This window comes from Oncorhynchus masou, unplaced genomic scaffold (assembly GCF_036934945.1).
Source record: "Oncorhynchus masou masou isolate Uvic2021 unplaced genomic scaffold, UVic_Omas_1.1 unplaced_scaffold_181, whole genome shotgun sequence".
In the NCBI taxonomy this organism is placed as follows: Eukaryota; Metazoa; Chordata; class Actinopteri; order Salmoniformes; family Salmonidae; genus Oncorhynchus; species Oncorhynchus masou.
Window position 1 is genome coordinate 2,015,701 of NW_027016550.1, and position 24,938 is coordinate 2,040,638.

Sequence of the window (24,938 nt, forward strand, 5' to 3'; positions counted from 1 at the left end):
TTAACATAGATACACACATTAATAACCAAAGATATACAGTTGAAGTCGGAAGTTTACATACACCTTAGCCAAATACATTTAAACTCAGTTTTTCACAATTCCTGACATTTAATCCTAGTAAAAATTCCCTGTTTTAGGTCAGTTAGGATCACCAGTTTATTTTAAGAATGTGAAATGTCAGAATAATCGTAGAGAGAATGATTTATTCCAACTTTTATTTCTTTCATCACATCCCCAGTGGGTCAGAAGTTTACATTCACTCAATTAGTATCTGGTAGCATTGCTTTCAAATCGTTTAACTTGGGTCAAACGTTTCGGGTAGCCTTCCACAAGCTTCCCACAATAAATTGGGTGAATTTTGGCCCATTCCTCCTGACAGAGCTGGTGTAACTGAGTCAGGTTTGTAGGCCTCCTTGCTTGCACATGCTTTTTCAGTTCTGCCCACAAATGTTCGATAGGATTGAGGTCAGGGCTTTGTGATGGCCACTCCAATACCTTGACTTTGTTGTCCTTAACCTCTTGAAACTCTAGGGGCGCTATATCATTTTTGGATAAAAAGACGTACCCGTTTTAAGCGCAATATTTTGTCAAAAAAAGATGCTCGACTATGCATATAATTGGTAGCTTTGGAAAGAAAACACTCTGACGTTTCCAGAACTGCAAAGATATTTTCTGTGCGTGCCCTAGAACGTGAGCTACAGGCAAAACCAAGATGAGACGGCATCCAGGAAATGAGCAGGATTTTTGAGGCTCTGTTTTCCATTGTCTCCTTATATGGCTGTGAATGCGAGAGGAATGAGTCTGCCCTTTCTGTCGTTTCCCGAATGTGTCTGCAGCATTGTGACGTATTTGTAGGCATATCATTGGAAGATTGACCATAAGAGACCACATTTACCAGGTGTCCGCCCCGGTGTCCTGCGCCGAAATTGGTGCGCAAACCTCAGCTGCAAGTATTTTTCCATGGAATTCAGAGAAGAAAGCAGGCTTCCACGAACGATATATCAATGAAGAGATATGTGAAAAAACACCTTGAGGATTGATTCCAAACAACGTTTGCCATGTTTCGGTCAATATTATGGAGTTAATTCGGAAAACGTTGTTGGTGACTGAATTTTCGGTTCGTTTCGGTAGCCAAATGTGATGTACAAAATGGAGCGATTTCTCCTACACAAAGACGCTTTCAGGAAAAACTGAACATTTGCTATGTAACTGAGAGTCTCCTCATTGAAAACATCCGAAGCTCTTCAAAGGTAAATGATTTTATTTATTTGGTTATCTGGTTTTTGTGAAAATGTTGCGTGCTAAATGCTACTCAAAATGCTAAGCTAGCTTAGCATACTCTTACACAAATTAGTGAATAGCGATGGTTCAAAAGCATATTTTGAAAATCTGACAGTGTTGTTAAGAAAAGGCTAAGCTTTAGAGCAGGCGCATTATTTTCATTTTATTTGCGATTTTCAGAAATCGTTAATGTTACATTATGCTAATGAGCTTGAGGCTATAACTGTGAGCGATTTGTCCTACACAAATAATATTTTTTTGAAAAACTGAACATTTGCTATCTAACTGAGAGTCTCCTCATTGAAAACATCTGAAGTTCTTCAAAGGTAAATGATTTTATTTGAATTATTTTCTTGTTTTTGTGAAAATGTTGCTGGCTGAATTCTAGCCTTATAGCTATGTTAGCAATCAATACTCTTACACAAATGCTTGTTTAGCTATGGTTGAAAAGCATATTTTGAAAATCTGAGATGACAGTGTTGTTAACAAAAGTCTAAGCTTGAGAGCAAATATATTTATTTCATTTCATTTGCGATTTTCATGAATGGTTAACGTTGCGTTATGCTAATGAGCTTGAGGCTATAAATAGAATCCCGGATCCGATGCAACAGGTTAAGCCATTTTGCCACAACTTGGAAGTATGCTTGGGGGTCATTGTCCATTTGGAAGACCCATTTGCGACCAAGCTTAAACTTCCTGACTGGTGCTTCATGGCTGGGATGGTGTTCTTCGGCTTGCAAGCGTGCCCCTTTTTCCTTCAAACATAACGATGGTCATTATGGCTAAACAGTTCTATTTTTGTTTAATCAGACCAGAGGACATTTCTCCAAAATGTATGATCTTTGTCTCCATGTGCAGTTGCAAATCGTAGTCTGGCTTTTTTTAAATGGTGGTTTTGGAGAAGTGGCTTCTTCGTTGCTGAGCGACCTTTCAGTTTGTCGATATAGGACTGTGGATATAGATACTTTTGTACCTGTTTCGTCCAGCATCTTCACAAGGTCCTTGCTGTTGTTCTGGGATTGATTTGCTCAGGTAAGATACACAGTGCTCACAGTGCTTTTTTTTGATAGATGATTTTGTGATTGACTTCCGGTCACAACTTGCAGACCTGTTTTCGAGTTGCTGTGCTGTGCGTTTTGTTGCCAACCTATTTTGCTACCTGACAATTTTACGGTTTTTACTTTTTAATTACTGTTGTTATACACACACACACATATATATATATATATTTTTTTTTTCCACCCACAACTTTTTCACTCCGGACGCTTTATCTGGACACGATTCGTCAGGACCTCCAACACCCGAAGCTAAGTAGTAACATTAACATGATGCCTTCTAATTGCAGTCGCTGTACTCGCCTTACGGCGAGGATAGCTGTGCTACAAGCCCGGCTTCAGACGCAATCGTTAGGCAAGGGTAATTTCAGTGTAGGAAAGGATGAAACAGCGTCTGTGCCACCAGCAAGTACAGATAGTAGTATAAATCCCCTGGCACAGTCCCCGCAGCCGGACAACTTTCTCACGGTTTCTGGAAGGAAATGCTGTAGGAACGCTCAACCGGTGTCGCTCATTCAGCCGACAGAAACTTTCAACCGGTTTTCCCCATTAAGTAGCGAGTCGGAGTCAGAGGCCGAGCCTTCTCTGGTCTATACTCCTCCCGTTACGGGGTCTGAGACGCGAAGCTTCCCACCATTAGCTCTGACAAATTGAAAACTCTAGTCATTGGCGACTCCATTACCCGCAGTATTAGACTTAAAACGAATCATCCAGCGATCATACATTGTTTACCGGGGGCAGGGCTACCGACGTTAAGGCTAATCTGAAGATGGTGCTGGCTAAAGCTAAAACTGGCGAGTGTAGAGAGTATAGAGATATTGTTATCCACGTCGGCACCAACGATGTTAGGATGAAACAGTCAGAGATCACCAAGCGCAACATAGCTTCTGCGTGTAAATCAGCTAGAAAGATGTGTCGGCATCGAGTAATTGTCTCTGGCCCCCTCCCAGTTAGGGGGAGTGATGAGCTCTACAGCAGAGTCTCACAACTCAATCGCTGGTTGAAAACTGTTTTCTGCCCCTCCGAAAAGTTAGAATTTGTAGATAATTGGCCCTCTTTTTGGGACTCACCCACAAACAGGACCAAGCCTGACCTGCTGAGGAGTGACGGACTCCATCCTAGCTGGAGGGGTGCTCTCATCTTATCTACCAACATAGACAGGGCTCTAACTCCTCTAGCTCCACAATGAAATAGGGTGCAGGCCAGGCAGCAGGCTGTTAGCCAGCCTGCCAGCATAGTGGAGTCTGCCACTAGCATAGTCAGTGTAGTCAGCTCAGCTATTACCATTGAGACCGTGTCTGTGCCTCGACCTAGGTTGCGCAAAACTAAACATGGCGGTGTTCGCCTTAGCAATCTCACTAGGATAAAGACCACCTCCATTCCTGTCATTATTGAAAGAGATCATGATACCTCACATCTCAAAATAGGGCTACTTAATGTTAGATCCCTTACTTCAAAGGCAATTATAGTCAATGAACTAATCACTGATCATAATCTTGATGTGATTGGCCTGACTGAAACATGGCTTAAGCCTGATGAATTTACTGTGTTAAATGAGGCCTCACCTCCTGGCTACACTAGTGACCATATCCCCCGTGCATCCCGCAAAGGCGGAGGTGTTGCTAACATTTACGATAGCAAATTTCAATTTACAAAAAAAAAAATGACGTTTTCGTCTTTTGAGCTTCTAGTCATGAAATCTATGCAGCCTACTCAATCACTTTTTATAGCTACTGTTTACAGGCCTCCTGGGTCATATACAGCGTTCCTCACTGAGTTCCCTGAATTCCTATCGGACCTTGTAGTCATAGCAGATAATATTCTAATCTTTGGTGACTTTAATATTCACATGGAAAAGTCCACAGACCCACTCCAAAAGGCTTTCGGAGCCATCATCGACTCAGTGGGTTTTGTCCAACATGTCTCTGGACCCACTCACTGTCACAGTCATACGCTGGACCTAGTTTTGTCCCATGGAATAAATGTTGTGGATCTTAATGTTTTTCCTCATAATCCAGGACTATCGGACCACCATTTTATTACGTTTGCAATTGCAACAAATAATCTGCTCAGACCCCAACCAAGGAACATCAAAAGTCGTGCTATAAATTCACAGACAACACAAAGATTCCTTGATGTCCTTCCAGATTCCCTCTGTCTACCCAATGACACCAGAGGACAAAAATCAGTTAACCACCTAACTGAGGAACTCAATTTAACCTTGCGCAATACCCTAGATGCAGTTGCACCCCTAAAAACTAAAAACATTTCTCATAAGAAACTAGCTCCCTGGTACACAGAAAATACCCGAGCTCTGAAGCAAGCTTCCAGAAAATTGGAACGGAAATGGCGCCACACCAAACTGGAAGTCTTCCGTCTAGCTTGGAAAGACAGTACCGTGCAGTACCGAAGAGCCCTTACTGCTGCTCGATCATCCTATTTTTCTAACTTAATTGAGGACAATAAGAACAATCCAAAATTCCTTTTTGATACGGTCGCAAAGCTAACTAAAAAGCAGCATTCCCCAAGAGAGGATGACTTTCACTTTAGCAGTGATAAATTCATGAACTTCTTTGAGGAAAAAATTATGATTATTAGAAAGCAAATTACAGACTCCTCCTTAAATCTGCGTATTCCTTCAAAGCTCAGTTGTCCTGAGTCTGCACAACTCTGCGTGGACCTAGGATCAAGAGAGACGCTCAAGTGTTTTAGTACTATATCTCTTGACACAATGATGAAAATAATCATGGCCTCTAAACCTTCAAGCTGCTTACTGGACCCTATTCCAACTAAACTACTGAAAGAGCTGCTTCCTGTGCTTGGCCCTCCTATGTTGAACATAATAAACGGCTCTCTATCCACCGGATGTGTACCAAACTCACTAAAAGTGGCAGTAATAAAGCCTCTCTTGAAAAAGCCAAACCTTGACCCAGAAAATATAAAAAACTATCGGCCTATATCGAATCTTCCATTCCTCTCAAAAATCTTAGAAAAGGCTGTTGCTCAGCAACTCACTGCCTTCCTGAAGACAAACAATGTATATGAAATGCTTCAGTCTGGTTTTAGACCCCATCATAGCACTGAGACGGCACTTGTGAAGGTGGTAAATGACATTTTAATGGCATCGGACCGAGGCTCTGCATCTGTCCTCGTGCTCCTAGACCTTAGTGCTGCTTTTGATACCATCGATCACCACATTCTTTTGGAGAGATTGGAAACCCAAATTGGTCTACACGGTCAAGTTCTGGCCTGGTTTAGATCTTATCTGTCGGAAAGATATCAGTTTGTCTCTGTGGATGGTTTGTCCTCTGACAAATCAACTGTAAATTTCGGTGTTCCTCAAGGTTCCGTTTTAGGACCGCTGTTGTTTTCACTATATATTTTACCTCTTGGGGATGTTATTCGAAAACATAATGTTAACTTTCACTGCTATGCGGATGATACACAGCTGTACATTTCAATGAAACATGGTGAAGCCCCAAAATTGCCCTCGCTAGAAGCATGTGTTTCAGACATAAGGAAGTGGATGGCAGCAAACTTTCTACTTTTAAACTCGGATAAAACAGAGATGCTTGTTCTAGGTCCCAAGAAACAAAGAGATCTTCTGTTGAATCTGACAATTAATCTTAATGGTTGTACAGTCATCTCAAATAAAACTGTGAAGGACCTCGGCGTTACTCTGGACCCTGATCTCTCTTTTGAAGAACATATCAAGACCATTTCAAGGACAGCTTTTTTCCATCTACGTAACATTGCAAAAATCAGAAACTTTCTGTCCAAAAATGATGCAGAAAAATTAATCCATGCTTTTGTCACTTCTAGGTTAGACTACTGCAATGCTCTACTTTCCGGCTACCCGGATAAAGCACTAAATAAACTTCAGTTAGTGCTAAATACGGCTGCTAGAATCCTGACTAGAACCAAAAAATTTGATCATATTACTCCAGTGCTAGCCTCCCTACACTGGCTTCCTGTCAAAGCAAGGGCTGATTTCAAGGTTTTACTGCTAACCTACAAAGCATTGCATGGGCTTGCTCCTACCTATCTCTCTGATTTGGTCCTGCCGTACATACCTACACGTACGCTACGGTCACAAGACGCAGGCCTCCTAATTGTCCCTAGAATTTCTAAGCAAACAGCTGGAGGCAGGGCTTTCTCCTATAGAGCTCCATTTTTATGGAACGGTCTGCCTACCCATGTCAGAGACGCAAACTCGGTCTCAACCTTTAAGTCTTTACTGAAGACTCATCTCTTCAGTGGGTCATATGATTGAGTGTAGTCTGGCCCAGGAGTGGGAAGGTGAACGGAAAGGCTCTGGAGCAACGAACCACCCTTGCTGTCTCTGCCTGGCCGGTTCCCCTCTTTCCACTGGGATTCTCTGCCTCTAACCCTATTACAGGGGCTGAGTCACTGGCTTGCTGGGGCTCTCTCATGCCGTCCCTGAGGGGGTGCGTCACCTGAGTGGGTTGATTCACTGATGTGGTCATCCTGTCTGGGTTGGCGCCCCCCTTGGGTTGTGCCGTGGCGGAGATCTTTGCGGGCTATACTCAGCTTTGTCTCAGGATGGTAAGTTGGTGGTTGAAGATATCCCTCCAGTGGTGTGGGGGCTGTGCTTTGGCATAGTGGGTGGGGTTATATCCTTCCTGTTTGGCCCTGTCCGGGGTGTCCTCGGGTGGGGCCACAGTGTCTCCTGACCCCTCCTGTCTCAGCCTTCAGTATTTATGCTGCAGTAGTTTATGTGTCGGGGGCTGGGGTCAGTTTGTTATATCTGGAGTACTTCTCCTGTCCAATTCGGTGTCCTGTGTGAATCTAAGTGTGCGTTCTCTAATTCTCTCCTTCTCTCTCTCTCGGAGGACCTGAGCCCTAGGACCATGCCCCAGGACTACCTGACATGATGACTCCTTGCTGTCCCCAGTCCACCTGGCCGTGCTGCTGCTCCAGTTTCAACTGAACCGCGGCCCTAGGACCATGCCCCAGGACTACTTGACATGATGACTCCTTGCTGTCCCCAGTCCACCTGGCCGTGCTGCTGCTCCAGTTTCAACTGTTCTGCCTTATTATTATTCGACCATGCTGGTCATTTATGAACATTTGAACATCTTGGCCATGTTCTGTTATAATCTCTACCCGGCACAGCCAGAAGAGGACTGGCCACCCCACATAGCCTGGTTCCTCTCTAGGTTTCTTCCTAGGTTTTGGCTTTTCTAGGGAGTTTTTCCTAGCCACCGTGCTTCTACACCTGCATTGCTTGCTGTTTGGGGTTTTAGGCTGGGTTTCTGTACAGCACTTTGAGATATCAGCTGATGTACGAAGGGCTATATAAATAAATTTGATTTGATTTGCACTTTTCGCACCAAAGTACTCCAGGAGACAGAACGCGTCTCCTTCCTGAGCGGTATGACAGCTGCCTGGTCCCATGGTGTTTATACTTGCGTACTATTGTTTGTACAGATGAACGTGGTACCTTCAGGCGTTTTGAAATTGCTCCCAAGGATGAACCAGACTTGTGGAGGTCTACAATCTTCTTTCTGAGGTCTTGGCAGATTTCTTTTGATTTTCCCATGATGTCAAGCAAAGAGGCACTGAGTTTGAAGGTAGGCCTTGAAATACATCCACAGGTACACCTCCAACTGACTCAAATGATGTCAATTAGTCTATCAGAAGCTTATAAAGCCATTACATAATTTTCTCGAATTTTCCAAGCTGTTTAAAGGCACAGTCAACTTAGTGTATGTAAACTGACCCACTGGAATTGTGATACAGTGAATTGTAAGTGAAATAATCTGTCTGTAAACAATTGTTGGAAAAATTACTTGTGTCATGCACAAAGTAATGTCCTAACCGACTTGCCAAAGCTATAGTTTGTTAGCAAGAAATTTGTGGAGTGGTTGAACAACTAGTTTTAATGACTCCAACCCAAGTGTATGTAAACTTCTGGCAACTGTTTCAGACAGAATCATACCGTCTCTAAGGTACGTATCAGACAGAATCATATCATACCGTCTCTAAGTTACGTATCAGACAGAATCATATCATACCATCTCTGAGGTACGTATCAGACAGAATCATACCGTCTCTAAGGTACGTATCAGACAGAATCATACCGTCTCTAAGGTACGTATCAGACAGAATCATACAGTCTCTGAGGTACGTATCAGACAGAATCATACCGTCTCTAAGGTACGTATCAGACATAATCATACCGTCTCTAAGGTACGTATCAGACAGAATCATACCATACCGTCTCTAAGGTACGTATCAGACAGAATCATACCGTCTCTAAGGTACGTATCAGACAGAATCATACCGTCTCTAAGGTACGTATCAGACAGAATCATACCGTCTCTGAGGTACGTATCAGACAGAATCATACCGTCTCTAAGGTACGTATCAGACAGAATCATACCGTCTCTGAGGTACGTATCAGACAGAATCATATCATACCGTCTCTAAGGTACGTATCAGACAGAATCATACCGTCTCTAAGGTACGTATCAGACAGAATCATACCGTCTCTAAGGTACGTATCAGACAGAATCATACCGTCTCTGAGGTACGTATCAGACAGAATCATACCGTCTCTAAGGTACGTATCAGACAGAATCATACCGTCTCTAAGGTACGTATCAGACAGAATCATACCGTCTCTAAGGTACGTATCAGACAGAATCATACCGTCTCTAAGGTACGTATCAGATAGAATCATACCGTCTCTAAGGTACGTATCAGACAGAATCATACCGTCTCTAAGGTACGTATCAGACAGAATCATATCATACCATCTCTGAGGTACGTATCAGACAGAATCATACCGTCTCTAAGGTACGTATCAGACAGAATCATACCGTCTCTAAGGTACGTATCAGACAGAATCATACCGTCTCTGAGGTACGTATCAGACAGAATCATACCGTCTCTAAGGTACGTATCAGACATAATCATACCGTCTCTAAGGTACGTATCAGACAGAATCATACCATACCGTCTCTAAGGTACGTATCAGACAGAATCATACCGTCTCTAAGGTACGTATCAGACAGAATCATATCATACCGTCTCTAAGGTACGTATCAGACAGAATCATACCGTCTCTAAGGTACGTATCAGACAGAATCATACCGTCTCTAAGGTACGTATCAGACAGAATCATACCGTCTCTAAGGTACGTATCAGACAGAATCATATCATACCGTCTCTGAGGTACGTATCAGACAGAATCATACCGTCTCTAAGGTACGTATCAGACAGAATCATATCATACCGTCTCTAAGGTACGTATCAGACAGAATCATACCGTCTCTAAGGTACGTATCAGACAGAATCATACCGTCTCTAAGGTACGTATCAGACAGAATCATATCATACCGTCTCTAAGGTACGTATCAGACAGAATCATACCGTCTCTAAGGTACGTATCAGACAGAATCACACCGTCTCTAAGGTACGTATCAGACAGAATCATACCGTCTCTAAGGTACGTATCAGACAGAATCATACCGTCTCTGAGGTACGTATCAGACAGAATCATACCGTCTCTAAGGTACGTATCAGACAGAATCATACCGTCTCTAAGGTACGTATCAGACAGAATCATACCGTCTCTAAGGTACGTATCAGACAGAATCATATCATACCGTCTCTAAGGTACGTATCAGACAGAATCATACCGTCTCTGAGGTACGTATCAGACAGAATCATATCATACCGTCTCTAAGGTACGTATCAGACAGAATCATACCGTCTCTAAGGTACGTATCAGACAGAATCATACCGTCTCTAAGGTACGTATCAGACAGAATCATATCATACCGTCTCTAAGGTACGTATCAGACAGAATCATACCATACCGTCTCTAAGGTACGTATCAGACAGAATCATACCGTCTCTGAGGTACGTATCAGACAGAATCATACCGTCTCTAAGGTACGTATCAGACAGAATCATACCGTCTCTAAGGTACGTATCAGACAGAATCATACCGTCTCTAAGGTACGTATCAGACAGAATCATACCGTCTCTAAGGTACGTATCAGACAGAATCATACCGTCTCTAAGGTACGTATCAGACAGAATCATATCATACCGTCTCTAAGGTACGTATCAGACAGAATCATACCGTCTCTAAGGTACGTATCAGACAGAATCATACCGTCTCTAAGGTACGTACCAGACAGAATCATACCGTCTCTGAGGTACGTATCAGACAGAATCATACCGTCTCTGAGGTACGTATCAGACAGAATCATATCATACCGTCTCTAAGGTACGTATCAGACAGAATCATACCGTCTCTAAGGTACGTATCAGACAGAATCATACCGTCTCTAAGGTACGTATCAGACAGAATCATATCATACCGTCTCTAAGGTACGTATCAGACAGAATCATACCATACCGTCTCTAAGGTACGTATCAGACAGAATCATACCGTCTCTGAGGTACGTATCAGACAGAATCATACCGTTTCTAAGGTACGTATCAGACAGAATCATACCGTCTCTAAGGTACGTATCAGACAGAATCATACCGTCTCTAAGGTACGTATCAGACAGAATCATACCGTCTCTAAGGTACGTATCAGACAGAATCATATCATACCGTCTCTAAGGTACGTATCAGACAGAATCATACCGTCTCTAAGGTACGTATCAGACAGAATCATACCGTCTCTAAGGTACGTATCAGACAGAATCATACCGTCTCTAAGGTACGTATCAGACAGAATCATACCGTCTCTAAGGTACGTATCAGACAGAACCATACCGTCTCTAAGGTACGTATCAGACAGAATCATATCATACCATCTCTGAGGTACGTATCAGACAGAATCATACCGTCTCTAAGGTACGTATCAGACAGAATCATACCGTCTCTAAGGTACGTATCAGACAGAATCATACCGTCTCTGAGGTACGTATCAGACAGAATCATACCGTCTCTAAGGTACGTATCAGACAGAATCACACCGTCTCTAAGGTACGTACCAGACAGAATCATATCATACCGTCTCTAAGGTACATATCAGACAGAATCACACCGTCTCTAAGGTACGTATCAGACAGAATCATACCGTCTCTAAGGTACGTATCAGACAGAATCATACCGTCTCTAAGGTACGTATCAGACAGAATCATACCGTCTCTGAGGTACGTATCAGACAGAATCATACCGTCTCTGAGGTACGTATCAGACAGAATCATACCGTCTCTAAGGTACGTATCAGACAGAATCATACCGTCTCTAAGGTACGTATCAGACAGAATCATATCATACCGTCTCTAAGGTACGTATCAAACAGAATCACACCGTCTCTAAGGTACGTATCAGACAGAATCACACCGTCTCTAAGGTACGTATCAGACAGAATCATATCATACCGTCTCTAAGGTACGTATCAGACAGAATCATACCGTCTCTAAGGTACGTATCAGACAGAATCATACCGTCTCTAAGGTACGTATCAGACAGAATCATACCGTCTCTAAGGTACGTATCAGACAGAATCATACCGTCTCTAAGGTACGTATCAGACAGAATCATACCGTCTCTGAGGTACGTATCAGACAGAATCATACCGTCTCTAAGGTACGTATCAGACAGAATCATACCATACCGTCTCTGAGGTACGTATCAGACAGAATCATACCGTCTCTAAGGTACGTATCAGACAGAATCATACCGTCTCTAAGGTACGTATCAGACAGAATCATACCATACCGTCTCTGAGGTACGTATCAGACAGAATCATACCGTCTCTGAGGTACGTATCAGACAGAATCATACCGTTTCTAAGGTACGTATCAGACAGAATCATACCGTCTCTAAGGTACGTATCAGACAGAATCATATCATACCGTCTCTAAGGTACGTATCAGACAGAATCATACCGTCTCTAAGGTACGTATCAGACAGAATCATACCGTCTCTAAGGTACGTATCAGACAGAATCATACCATACCGTCTCTAAGGTACGTATCAGACAGAATCATACCATACCGTCTCTGAGGTACGTATCAGACAGAATCACACCGTCTCTAAGGTACGTATCAGACAGAATCATACCGTTTCTAAGGTACGTATCAGACAGAATCATACCGTCTCTAAGGTACGTATCAGACAGAATCATACCGTCTCTAAGGTACGTATCAGACAGAATCATACCGTCTCTAAGGTACGTATCAGACAGAATCATACCATACCGTCTCTAAGGTACGTATCAGACAGAATCATACCGTCTCTAAGGTACGTATCAGACAGAATCATATCATACCGTCTCTGAGGTACGTATCAGCGAAACAGAGGCATCGCACCACTCCTGATAGAGAGTCGTCAGCTGATCTCGGCTCGATCCTCCTCTGCACCGGAGCTACTTCCTCCTGGTCAGCTAGCGCCGCGTTGGCCTCCTGGATCTACACACACACACAGGAATTGATGTCACACTCATTGGAAGCTCTGTGAGAACCAACCAACGTATTATACTGTGAGAACCAAATCTATTTGATATGTTGTGAGTACTGATGGAATTCTAGACATTCAATGACATATCATTATTTAAATATTCCCCATATAATGTTGGGCTGCCATAGAACGGTGTCACGTAGATTCATCATGATGCTCATTCTAGACATCCAGGGTGCGTTGGGAAATTCACACCCTCTGGTTTGATGCTCATTCTAGACATCCAGGGTGCGTTGGGAAATTCACACTGAAATTCACTACAGAAACAGGAGATAGACTAGTGTCCTGTCCAGGGGTTGTCCTGGTACATCAAGCTGTCTCACTACAGAAACAGGAGATAGACTAGTGTCCTGTCCAGGGGGTGTCCTGGTACATCAAGCTGTCTCACTACAGAAACAGGAGATAGACTAGTGTCCTGTCCAGGAGGTGTCCTGGTACATCAAGCTGTCTCACTACAGAAACAGGAGATAGACTAGTGTCCTGTCCAGGGGGTGTCCTGGTACATCAAGCTGTCTCACTACAGAGACAGGAGATAGACTAGTGTCCTGTCCAGGGGGTGTCCTGTACATCAAGCTGTCCCACTGCGTGTGGTACCTTGCTGGAAGGGGTGGGGATGTCCCACTGCGTGTGGTACCTTGCTGGTAGGGGTGGGGATGTCCCACTGCGTGTGTTACCTTGCTGGTAGGGGTGGGGACGGGACGTTTCTTCCCAGACACTACAGGAGATAGACTAGTGTCCCACTGCGTGTGGTACCTTGCTGGTAGGGGTGGGGATGTCCCACTGCGTGTGGTACCTTGCTGGTAGGGGTGGGGATGTCCCACTGCGTGTGGTACCTTGCTGGTAGGGGTGGGGATGTCCCACTGCGTGTGGTACCTTGCTGGTAGGGGTGGGGATGTCCCACTGCGTGTGGTACCTTGCTGGTAGGGGTGGGGATGTCCCACTGCGTGTGGTACCTTGCTGGTAGGGGTGGGGATGTCCCACTGCGTGTGGTACCTTGCTGGTAGGGGTGGGGATGTCCCACTGCGTGTGGTACCTTGCTGGTAGGGGTGGGGATGTCCCACTGCGTGTGTTACCTTGCTGGTAGGGGTGGGGATGTCCCACTGCGTGTGGTACCTTGCTGGTAGGGGTGGGGATGTCCCACTGCGTGTGGTACCTTGCTGGTAGGGGTGGGGATGTCCCACTGCGTGTGGTACCTTGCTGGTAGGGGTGGGGATGTCCCACTGCGTGTGGTACCTTGCTGGTAGGGGTGGGGATGTCCCACTGCGTGTGGTACCTTGCTGGTAGGGGTGGGGATGTCCCACTGCGTGTGGTACCTTGCTGGTAGGGGTGGGGATGTCCCACTGCGTGTGGTACCTTGCTGGTAGGGGTGGGGATGTCCCACTGCGTGTGTTACCTTGCTGGTAGGGGTGGGGACGGGACGTTTCTTCCCAGACACTCTACTCTTCCGGATTCGTCTGAAGCTCTGTCTGAGAGACTTCTTCAGACTCTTCACTCTGCTGAGAGGACCCTCCATCGCTAGGGAGTCGTTAGGGTGCAGGGTGCACCTGGAGACAGCAGAGACACAGAACAGATTAACACAACAGAGGGGACATCTGGAGACAGCAGAGGGGACACCTGGAGACAACAGAGGGGACATCTGGAGACAACAGAGGGGACATCTGGAGACAGCAGAGAGACAGAACAGTTTAACACACCAGAGGGGACATCTGGAGACAACAGAGGGGACATCTGGAGACGACAGAGAGACAGAACAGTTTAACACACCAGAGGGGACATCTGGAGACAACAGAGGGGACATCTGGAGACAACAGTGGGGACATCTGGAGACAACAGAGGGGACATCTGGAGACAACAGAGGGGACACCTGGAGACAACAGAGAGACAGAACAGATTAACACACCAGAGGGGACACCTGGAGACAACAGAGGGGACACCTGGAGACAACAGAGGGGACACCTGGAGACAACAGTGGGGACATCTGGAGACAACAGAGAGACAGAACAGATTAACACACCAGAGGGGACATCTGGAGACAACAGAAGGGACACCTGGAGACAACAGAGGGGACATCTGGAGACAACAGAGGGGACACCTGGAGACAACAGAGGGGACATCTGGAGACAACAGAGGGGACACCTGGAGACAACAGAGGGGATATCTGGAGACAACAGAGGGGACATCTGGAGACAACAGAGGGGACACCTGGAGACAACAGAGGGGACACCTGGAGACAACAGAGGGGACACCTGGAGACAACAGAGGGGACATCTGGAGACAACAGAGGGGACACCTGGAGACAACAGAGAGACAGAACAGATTAACACACCAGAGGGGACACCTGGAGACAACAGAGGGGACATCTGGAGACAACAGTGGGGACATCTGGAGACAACAGAGACAGAACAGATTAACACACCAGAGGGGACACCTGGAGACAACAGAGGGGACACCTGGAGACAACAGAGGGGACATCTGGAGACAACAGTGGGGACATCTGGAGACAACAGAGAGACAGAACAGATTAACACACCAGAGGGGACATCTGGAGACAACAGAAGGGACACCTGGAGACAACAGAGGGGACATCTGGAGACAACAGAGAGACAGAACAGATTAACACACCAGAGGGGACATCTGGAGACACCAGAGGGGACATCTGGAGACACCAGAGGGGACATCTGGAGACAACAGAGAGGACATCTGGAGACAACAGAGAGGACACCTGGAGACAACAGAGGGGACACCTGGAGACAACAGAGGGGACATCTGGAGACAACAGAGGGGACATCTGGAGACAACAGAGGGGACATCTGGAGACAACAGAGACAGAACAGATTAACACACCAGAGGGGACATCTGGAGACAACAGAGGGGACATCTGGAGACAAGAGAGGGGACACCTGGAGACAACAGAGGGGACATCTGGAGACAACAGAGGGGACATCTGGAGACAACAGAGACAGAACAGATTAACACACCAGAGGGGACACCTGGAGACAACAGAGGGGACATCTGGAGACAACAGAGGGGACATCTGGAGACAACAGAGACAGAACAGATTAACACACCAGAGGGGACATCTGGAGACAACAGAAGGGACATCTGGAGACAACAGAGGGGACACCTGGAGACAACAGAGGGGACATCTGGAGACAACAGAGGGGACATCTGGAGACAACAGAGACAGAACAGATTAACACACCAGAGGGGACATCTGGAGACAACAGAGGGGACACCTGGAGACAACAGAGGGGACATCTGGAGACAACAGAGGGGACATCTGGAGACAACAGAGAGACAGAACAGATTAACACACCAGAGGGGACATCTGGAGACAACAGAGGGGACACCTGGAGACAACAGAGGGGACATCTGGAGACAACAGAGACAGAACAGCGTGTGTGTGTCTCTACCTGGCCAGTACAGTCGTGTGCGTGTGTGTGTGTGTGTGTTCTGTGTGTGTGTGTGTTCTCTGTGTCTGTGTGTGTGTGTGTTCTCTGTGTCTGTGTGTGTGTGGTGTGTGTGGTGTGTGTGTGTGTGTGTTCTCTGTGTCTGTGTGTGTGTGTGTGTGGGTGTGTGTGTTCTCTGTGTCTGTGTGTGTGTGTGGGTGTGTGTGTTCTCTGTGCCTGTGTGTGTGTGGTGTGTGTGTGTGTGTGTGTTCTCTGTGCCTGTGTGTGTGTGTGGTGTGTGTGTGTGTGTTCTCTGTGCCTGTGTGTGTGTGTGGTGTGTGTGTGTGTGTTCTCTGTGCCTGTGTGTGTGTGTGGTGTGTGTGTGTGTGTTCTCTGTGCCTGTGTGTGTGTGGTGTGTGTGTGTGTGTGTGTGTGTGTACCTGGCCAGAACAGCAGTGCGTCTGTGGTAGTCAAACAGTCCGAAGCCGTGACTGGTCCCGAACGCTACGAGGTTCCACTCCGCATGCAGCATCACGGAGGTAACAGAGGCTGGGGGCAGGGCCTGCACCAGGACCAATGGTTGGAAGCCTGGAGGGAAGGGGGCGGGGCTGGCTCGGGGCTCCAGCCTATCATGGCCCTTCCAGGTGAACCCTTCTCGGTCCTGAAGCAGGTCCACCGTGGAGACATCGACCGTGTGGTCCGACCATTCATCACTCAGACCCAGCACGATCACCTGGAGAAACAGACACACAGAGAGAGACACAGACAGAGACACAGAGACACAGACACACAGAGAGAGACACAGAGAGAGACACAGAGAGAGACACACAGAGACACAGACACACAGAGACACACAGAGAGACACACACAGAGACACAGACACACAGAGAGAGACACAGACAGAGACACACAGAGACACAGAGAGAGACACACACAGAGACACAGACACACAGAGAGAGACACAGACAGAGAGAGACACACAGAGAGAGACACACACAGAGACACACACACAGACACACACACACAGACAGACACACACACACAGACAAACACACACAGACAAACACACACAGACAAACACACACAGACAAACACACACAGACAAACACACACAGACAAACACACACAGACAAACACAGAGACAGAGAGACACAGACACACACAGAGACAGAGAGAGAGAGACACACACAGACAGAGACACACACAGACAGAGACAGAGAGAGACACACACACACACACACACACACACACACACACACAGAGAGAGAGAGAGAGAGAGAGAGAGAGGACACACACACAGACAGAGACAGAGAGAGAGACACACACACACACAGAGACACACACAGACAGACAGAGACAGCGAGAGAGACACACACAGACAGACAGAGACAGCGAGAGAGACACACACAGACAGACAAAGACAGAGAGAGACAGAGAGAGACAGAGACACACACACACAGACAGACAGAGACATACACACAGACAGAGAGAGAGAGAGACACACAGACAGACAGAGAGAGACACACACAGACAGAGAGAGAGAGACAGGCAGACAGAGAGAACTTAGATTTTATTGGCTCTCAAGAAGAAGAGGGAGTGTCTAATTACACAAACACAGTGTGTGTGTGTGTGTGTGTGTGTGTGTGTGTGTGTGTGTGTGTGTGTGTGTGTGTGTGTGTGTGTGTGTGTGTGTGGTACCTGTCCAGCGGTCCCGGCCACCACCAGTCTACAGCTGTATTTACACAGACTGATCTTCTGGATCCCCAGACGAGGATCATCACTATAAGGATCAAAACACCCCACCTAGAACACACACCATCATCATCATCATCACTATAAGGATCAAAACACCCCACCTAGAACACACACCATCATCATCATCATCATCATCATCATCATCACTATACAGATCAAAACAGCCCACCTAGAACACACACCATCATCATCATCATCATCATCATCACTATACAGATCAAAACAGCCCACCTCGAACACACACCATCATCATCATCACTATACAGATCAAAACAGCCCACCGAGAACACACACCATCATCATCATCATCATCATCACTATACAGATCAAAACAGCCCACCTAGAACACACACCATCATCATCACTATACAGATCAAAACAGCCCACCTAGAACACACACCATCATCATCATCACTATACAGATCAAAACACCCCACCTAGAACACACACCATCATCATCATCACTATACAGATCAAAACAGCCCACCTAGAACACACACCACCATCATCATCATCATCACTATACAGATCAAAACAGCCCACCTAGAACACACACCACCATCATCATCATCATCACTATACAGATCAAAACAGCCCACCGAGAACACACACCATCATCATCATCATCATCATCATCACTATACAGATCAGAACAGCCCACCTAGAACACACACCATCATCATCATCATCATCATCATCATCACTATACAGATCAAAACAGCCCACCGAGAACACACACCATCATCATCATCATCATCACTATACAGATCAAAACAGCCCACCTAGAACACACACCATCATCATCATCATCATCATCACTATACAGATCAAAACAGCCCACCGAGAACACACATCATCATCATCATCATCATCATCACTATACAGATCAAAACAGCCCACCTAGAACACACACCATCATCATCATCACTATACAGATCAAAACAGCCCACCTAGAACACACACCATCATCATCATCACTATACAGATCAAAACAGCCCACCTAGAACACACACCATCATCATCATCATCACTATACAGATCAAAACAGCCCACCTAGAACACACACCATCATCATCATCATCATCATCATCACTATACAGATCAAAACAGCCCACCTCGAACACACACCATCATCATCATCACTATACAGATCAAAACAGCCCACCTAGAACACACATCATCATCATCATCATCATCATCACTATACAGATCAAAACAGCCCACCTAGAACACACACCATCATCACCATCATCATCACTATACAGATCAAAACAGCCCACCTAGAACACACACCATCATCATCATCACTATACAGATCAAAACAGCCCACCGAGAACACACACCATCATCATCATCATCACTATACAGATCAAAACAGCCCACCGAGAACACACACCATCATCATCATCATCATCATCATCACTATACAGATCAAAACAGCCCACCTAGAACACACACCATCATCATCATCATCATCATCATCACTATACAGATCAAAACAGCCCACCTAGAACACACACCATCATCATCATCATCATCATCACTATACAGATCAAAACAGCCCACCTCGAACACACACCATCATCATCATCATCATCACTATACAGATCAAAACAGCCCACCTAGAACACACACCATCATCATCATCATCACTATACAGATCAAAACAGCCCACCTAGAACACACATCATCATCATCATCATCATCATCACTATACAGATCAAAACAGCCCACCTCGAACACACACCATCATCATCATCATCATCATCATCATCATCACTATACAGATCAAAACAGCCCACCTAGAACACACACCATCATCATCATCATCATCATCATCACCATCACTATACAGATCAAAACAGCCCACCTAGAACACACACCATCATCATCATCATCATCATCATCACTATACAGATCAAAACAGCCCACCTCGAACACACACCATCATCATCATCATCATCATCACTATACAGATCAAAACAGCCCACCTAGAACACACACCATCATCATCATCACTATACAGATCAAAACAGCCCACCTAGAACACACACCATCATCATCATCATCACTATACAGATCAAAACAGCCCACCTAGAACACACACCATCATCATCATCACTATACAGATCAAAACAGCCCACCTAGAACACACACCATCATCATCATCATCATCATCATCACTATACAGATCAAAACAGCCCACCTCGAACACACCATCATCATCATCATCACTATACAGATCAAAACAGCCCACCTAGAACACACATCATCATCATCATCATCATCATCATCATCATCACTATACAGATCAAAACAGCCCACCTAGAACACACACCATCATCATCATCATCATCATCATCATCATCACTATACAGATCAAAACAGCCCACCTAGAACACACACCATCATCATCATCATCATCACTATACAGATCAAAACAGCCCACCTAGAACACACATCATCATCATCATCACTATACAGATCAAAACAGCCCACCTAGAACACACACCATCATCATCATCATCATCATCACTATACAGATCAAAACAGCCCACCTAGAACACACACCATCATCATCATCATCATCATCACTATACAGATCAAAACAGCCCACCTAGAACACACATCACCATCATCATCATCATCACCATCATCATCACTATACAGATCAAAACAGCCCACCTAGAACACACATCATCATCATCATCATCACTATACAGATCAAAACAGCCCACCTAGAACACACACCATCATCATCATCATCATCATCATCATCATCATCACTATACAGATCAAAATAGCCCACCTAGAACACACACCATCATCATCATCACTATACAGATCAAAACAGCCCACCTAGAACACACACCATCATCATCATCACTATACAGATCAAAACAGCCAACCTAGAACACACACCATCATCATCATCATCATCACTATACAGATCAAAACAGCCAACCTAGAACACACACCATCATCATCATCATCATCATCACTATACAGATCAAAACAGCCCACCGAGAACACACACCATCATCATCATCACTATACAGATCAAAACAGCCAACCTAGAACACACACCATCATCATCATCATCATCATCACTATACAGATCAAAACAGCCCACCTAGAACACACATCATCATCATCACTATACAGATCAAAACAGCCAACCTAGAACACACACCATCATCATCATCACTATACAGATCAAAACAGCCCACCTAGAACACACACCATCATCATCACTATACAGATCAAAACAGCCCACCTAGAACACACACCATCATCATCATCATCATCATCATCACTATACAGATCAAAACAGCCCACCTAGAACACACATCATCATCATCATCATCATCATCATCACTATACAGATCAAAACAGCCCACCTAGAACACACCATCATCATCATCATCATCACTATACAGATCAAAACAGCCCACCGAGAACACACACCATCATCATCATCATCATCACTATACAGATCAAAACAGCCCACCGAGAACACACACCATCATCATCATCATCATCATCATCACTATACAGATCAAAACAGCCCACCGAGAACACACACCATCATCATCATCATCATCATCATCATCATCACTATACAGATCAAAACAGCCCACCGAGAACACACACCATCATCATCATCATCATCATCATCACTATACAGATCAAAACAGCCCACCTAGAACACACACCATCATCATCATCATCACTATACAGATCAAAACAGCCCACCGAGAACACACACCATCATCATCATCATCATCATCATCATCATCATCACTATACAGATCAAAACAGCCCACCGAGAACACACATCATCATCATCATCATCATCACTATACAGATCAAAACAGCCCACCTAGAACACACACCATCATCATCATCATCATCATCACTATACAGATCAAAACAGCCCACCTAGAACACACACCATCATCATCATCATCATCACTATACAGATCAAAACAGCCCACCTAGAACACACACCATCATCATCATCACTATACAGATCAAAACAGCCCACCTAGAACACACACCATCATCATCATCATCATCATCACTATACAGATCAAAACAGCCCACCTAGAACACACACCATCATCATCATCACTATACAGATCAAAACATCCCACCTAGAACACACATCATCATCACCATCATCATCACTATACAGATCAAAACAGCCCACCTAGAACACACACCATCATCATCATCATCATCATCATCACTATACAGATCAAAACAGCCCACCTAGAACACACACCATCATCATCATCATCATCATCATCATCACTATACAGATCAAAACAGCCCACCGAGAACACACACCATCATCATCATCATCATCATCATCATCATCACTATACAGATCAAAACAGCCCACCGAGAACACACACCATCATCATCATCATCACTATACAGATCAAAACAGCCCACCTAGAACACACACCATCATCATCATCATCATCATCACTATACAGATCAAAACAGCCCACCTCGAACACACACCATCATCATCATCACCATCATCATCACTATACAGATCAAAACAGCCCACCTAGAACACACACCATCATCATCATCATCATCATCATCATCATCACTATACAGATCAAAACAGCCCACAGAGAACACACACCATCATCATCATCACTATACAGATCAAAACAGCCCACCTAGAACACACACCATCATCATCATCATCATCATCATCACTATACAGATCAAAACAGCCTACCTAGAACACACACCATCATCATCATCATCATCATCACTATACAGATCAAAACAGCCCACCGAGAACACACACCATCATCATCATCATCACTATACAGATCAAAACAGCCTACCTAGAACACACACCATCATCATCATCATCATCATCACTATACAGATCAAAACAGCCCACAGAGAACACACACCATCATCATCATCATCACTATACAGATCAAAACAGCCCACCTAGAACACACACCATCATCATCATCATCATCACTATACAGATCAAAACAGCCCACCTAGAACACACATCATCATCATCACTATACAGATCAAAACAGCCCACCTAGAACACACACCATCATCATCATCATCACTATACAGATCAAAACAGCCCACCTAGAACACACACCATCATCATCATCATCATCACTATACAGATCAAAACAGCCCACCTAGAACACACATCATCATCATCACTATACAGATCAAAACAGCCCACCGAGAACACACACCATCATCATCATCATCATCATCACTATACAGATCAAAACAGCCCACCGAGAACACACACCATCATCATCATCATCATCACTATACAGATCAAAACAGCCCACCTAGAACACACACCATCATCATCATCATCATCATCATCACTATACAGATCAAAACAGCCCACCGAGAACACACACCATCATCATCATCACTATACAGATCAAAACAGCCCACCTCGAACACACACCATCATCATCATCATCATCATCATCACTATACAGATCAAAACAGCCCACCTAGAACACACACCATCATCATCATCACTATACAGATCAAAACATCCCACCGAGAACACACACCATCATCATCATCATCATCACTATACAGATCAAAACAGCCCACCTAGAACACACACCATCATCATCATCATCACTATACAGATCAAAACAGCCCACCGAGAACACACACCATCATCATCATCATCATCACTATACAGATCAAAACAGCCCACCTAGAACACACACCATCATCATCATCACTATACAGATCAAAACAGCCCACCTAGAACACACACCATCATCATCATCATCACTATACAGATCAAAACAGCCCACCTAGAACACACACCATCATCATCATCATCATCATCATCACTATACAGATCAAAACAGCCCACCTAGAACACACACCATCATCATCATCACTATACAGATCAAAACAGCCCACCTAGAACACACACCATCATCATCATCATCATCATCATCACTATACAGATCAAAACAGCCCACCTAGAACACACACCATCATCATCATCACTATACAGATCAAAACAGCCCACCTAGAACACACACCATCATCATCATCATCACCATCACTATACAGATCAAAACAGCCCACCTAGAACACACCATCATCATCATCACTATACAGATCAAAACAGCCCACCGAGAACACACACCATCATCATCATCATCATCACTATACAGATCAAAACAGCCCACCGAGAACACACACCATCATCATCATCATCACTATACAGATCAAAACAGCCCACCTAGAACACACACCATCATCATCATCACTATACAGATCAAAACAGCCCACCTAGAACACACACCATCATCATCATCATCATCATCATCACTATACAGATCAAAACAGCCCACAGAGAACACACACCATCATCATCATCATCACTATACAGATCAAAACAGCCCACCGAGAACACACACCATCATCATCATCATCATCACTATACAGATCAAAACAGCCCACCTAGAACACACACCATCATCATCATCATCATCATCATCACTATACAGATCAAAACAGCCCACCGAGAACACACACCATCATCATCATCATCATCATCATCACTATACAGATCAAAACAGCCCACCGAGAACACACACCATCATCATCATCATCATCATCATCATCACTATACAGATCAAAACAGCCCACCGAGAACACACACCATCATCATCATCATCATCACTATACAGATCAAAACAGCCCACCTAGAACACACACCATCATCATCATCATCATCATCATCACTATACAGATCAAAACAGCCCACCTAGAACACACACCATCATCATCATCACTATACAGATCAAAACAGCCCACCTAGAACACACACCATCATCATCATCATCATCATCATCACTATACAGATCAAAACAGCCCACCGAGAACACGCACCATCATCATCATCATCACTATACAGATCAAAACAGCCCACCTAGAACACACACCA

At 44.7% G+C, this 24,938-nt stretch overlaps 1 protein-coding gene across 1 annotated transcript in view; it reads right to left on the bottom strand.

Moving 5' to 3' along the window:
- LOC135538774 (lethal(2) giant larvae protein homolog 1-like) overlaps positions 1–24,938 on the bottom strand; it is a 109,750-nt gene that overhangs the window by 9,985 nt on the left and 74,827 nt on the right. Inside the window, exons 13-16 of the mRNA XM_064964690.1 lie at positions 17,882–17,986; positions 16,624–16,916; positions 14,188–14,338; positions 12,607–12,745 (exon numbers count right to left, since the gene is read on the bottom strand). Of these exons, the coding sequence (XP_064820762.1) occupies positions 12,607–12,745; positions 14,188–14,338; positions 16,624–16,916; positions 17,882–17,986 (688 nt within the window). The remainder of the gene's footprint in view (positions 1–12,606; positions 12,746–14,187; positions 14,339–16,623; positions 16,917–17,881; positions 17,987–24,938) is intronic.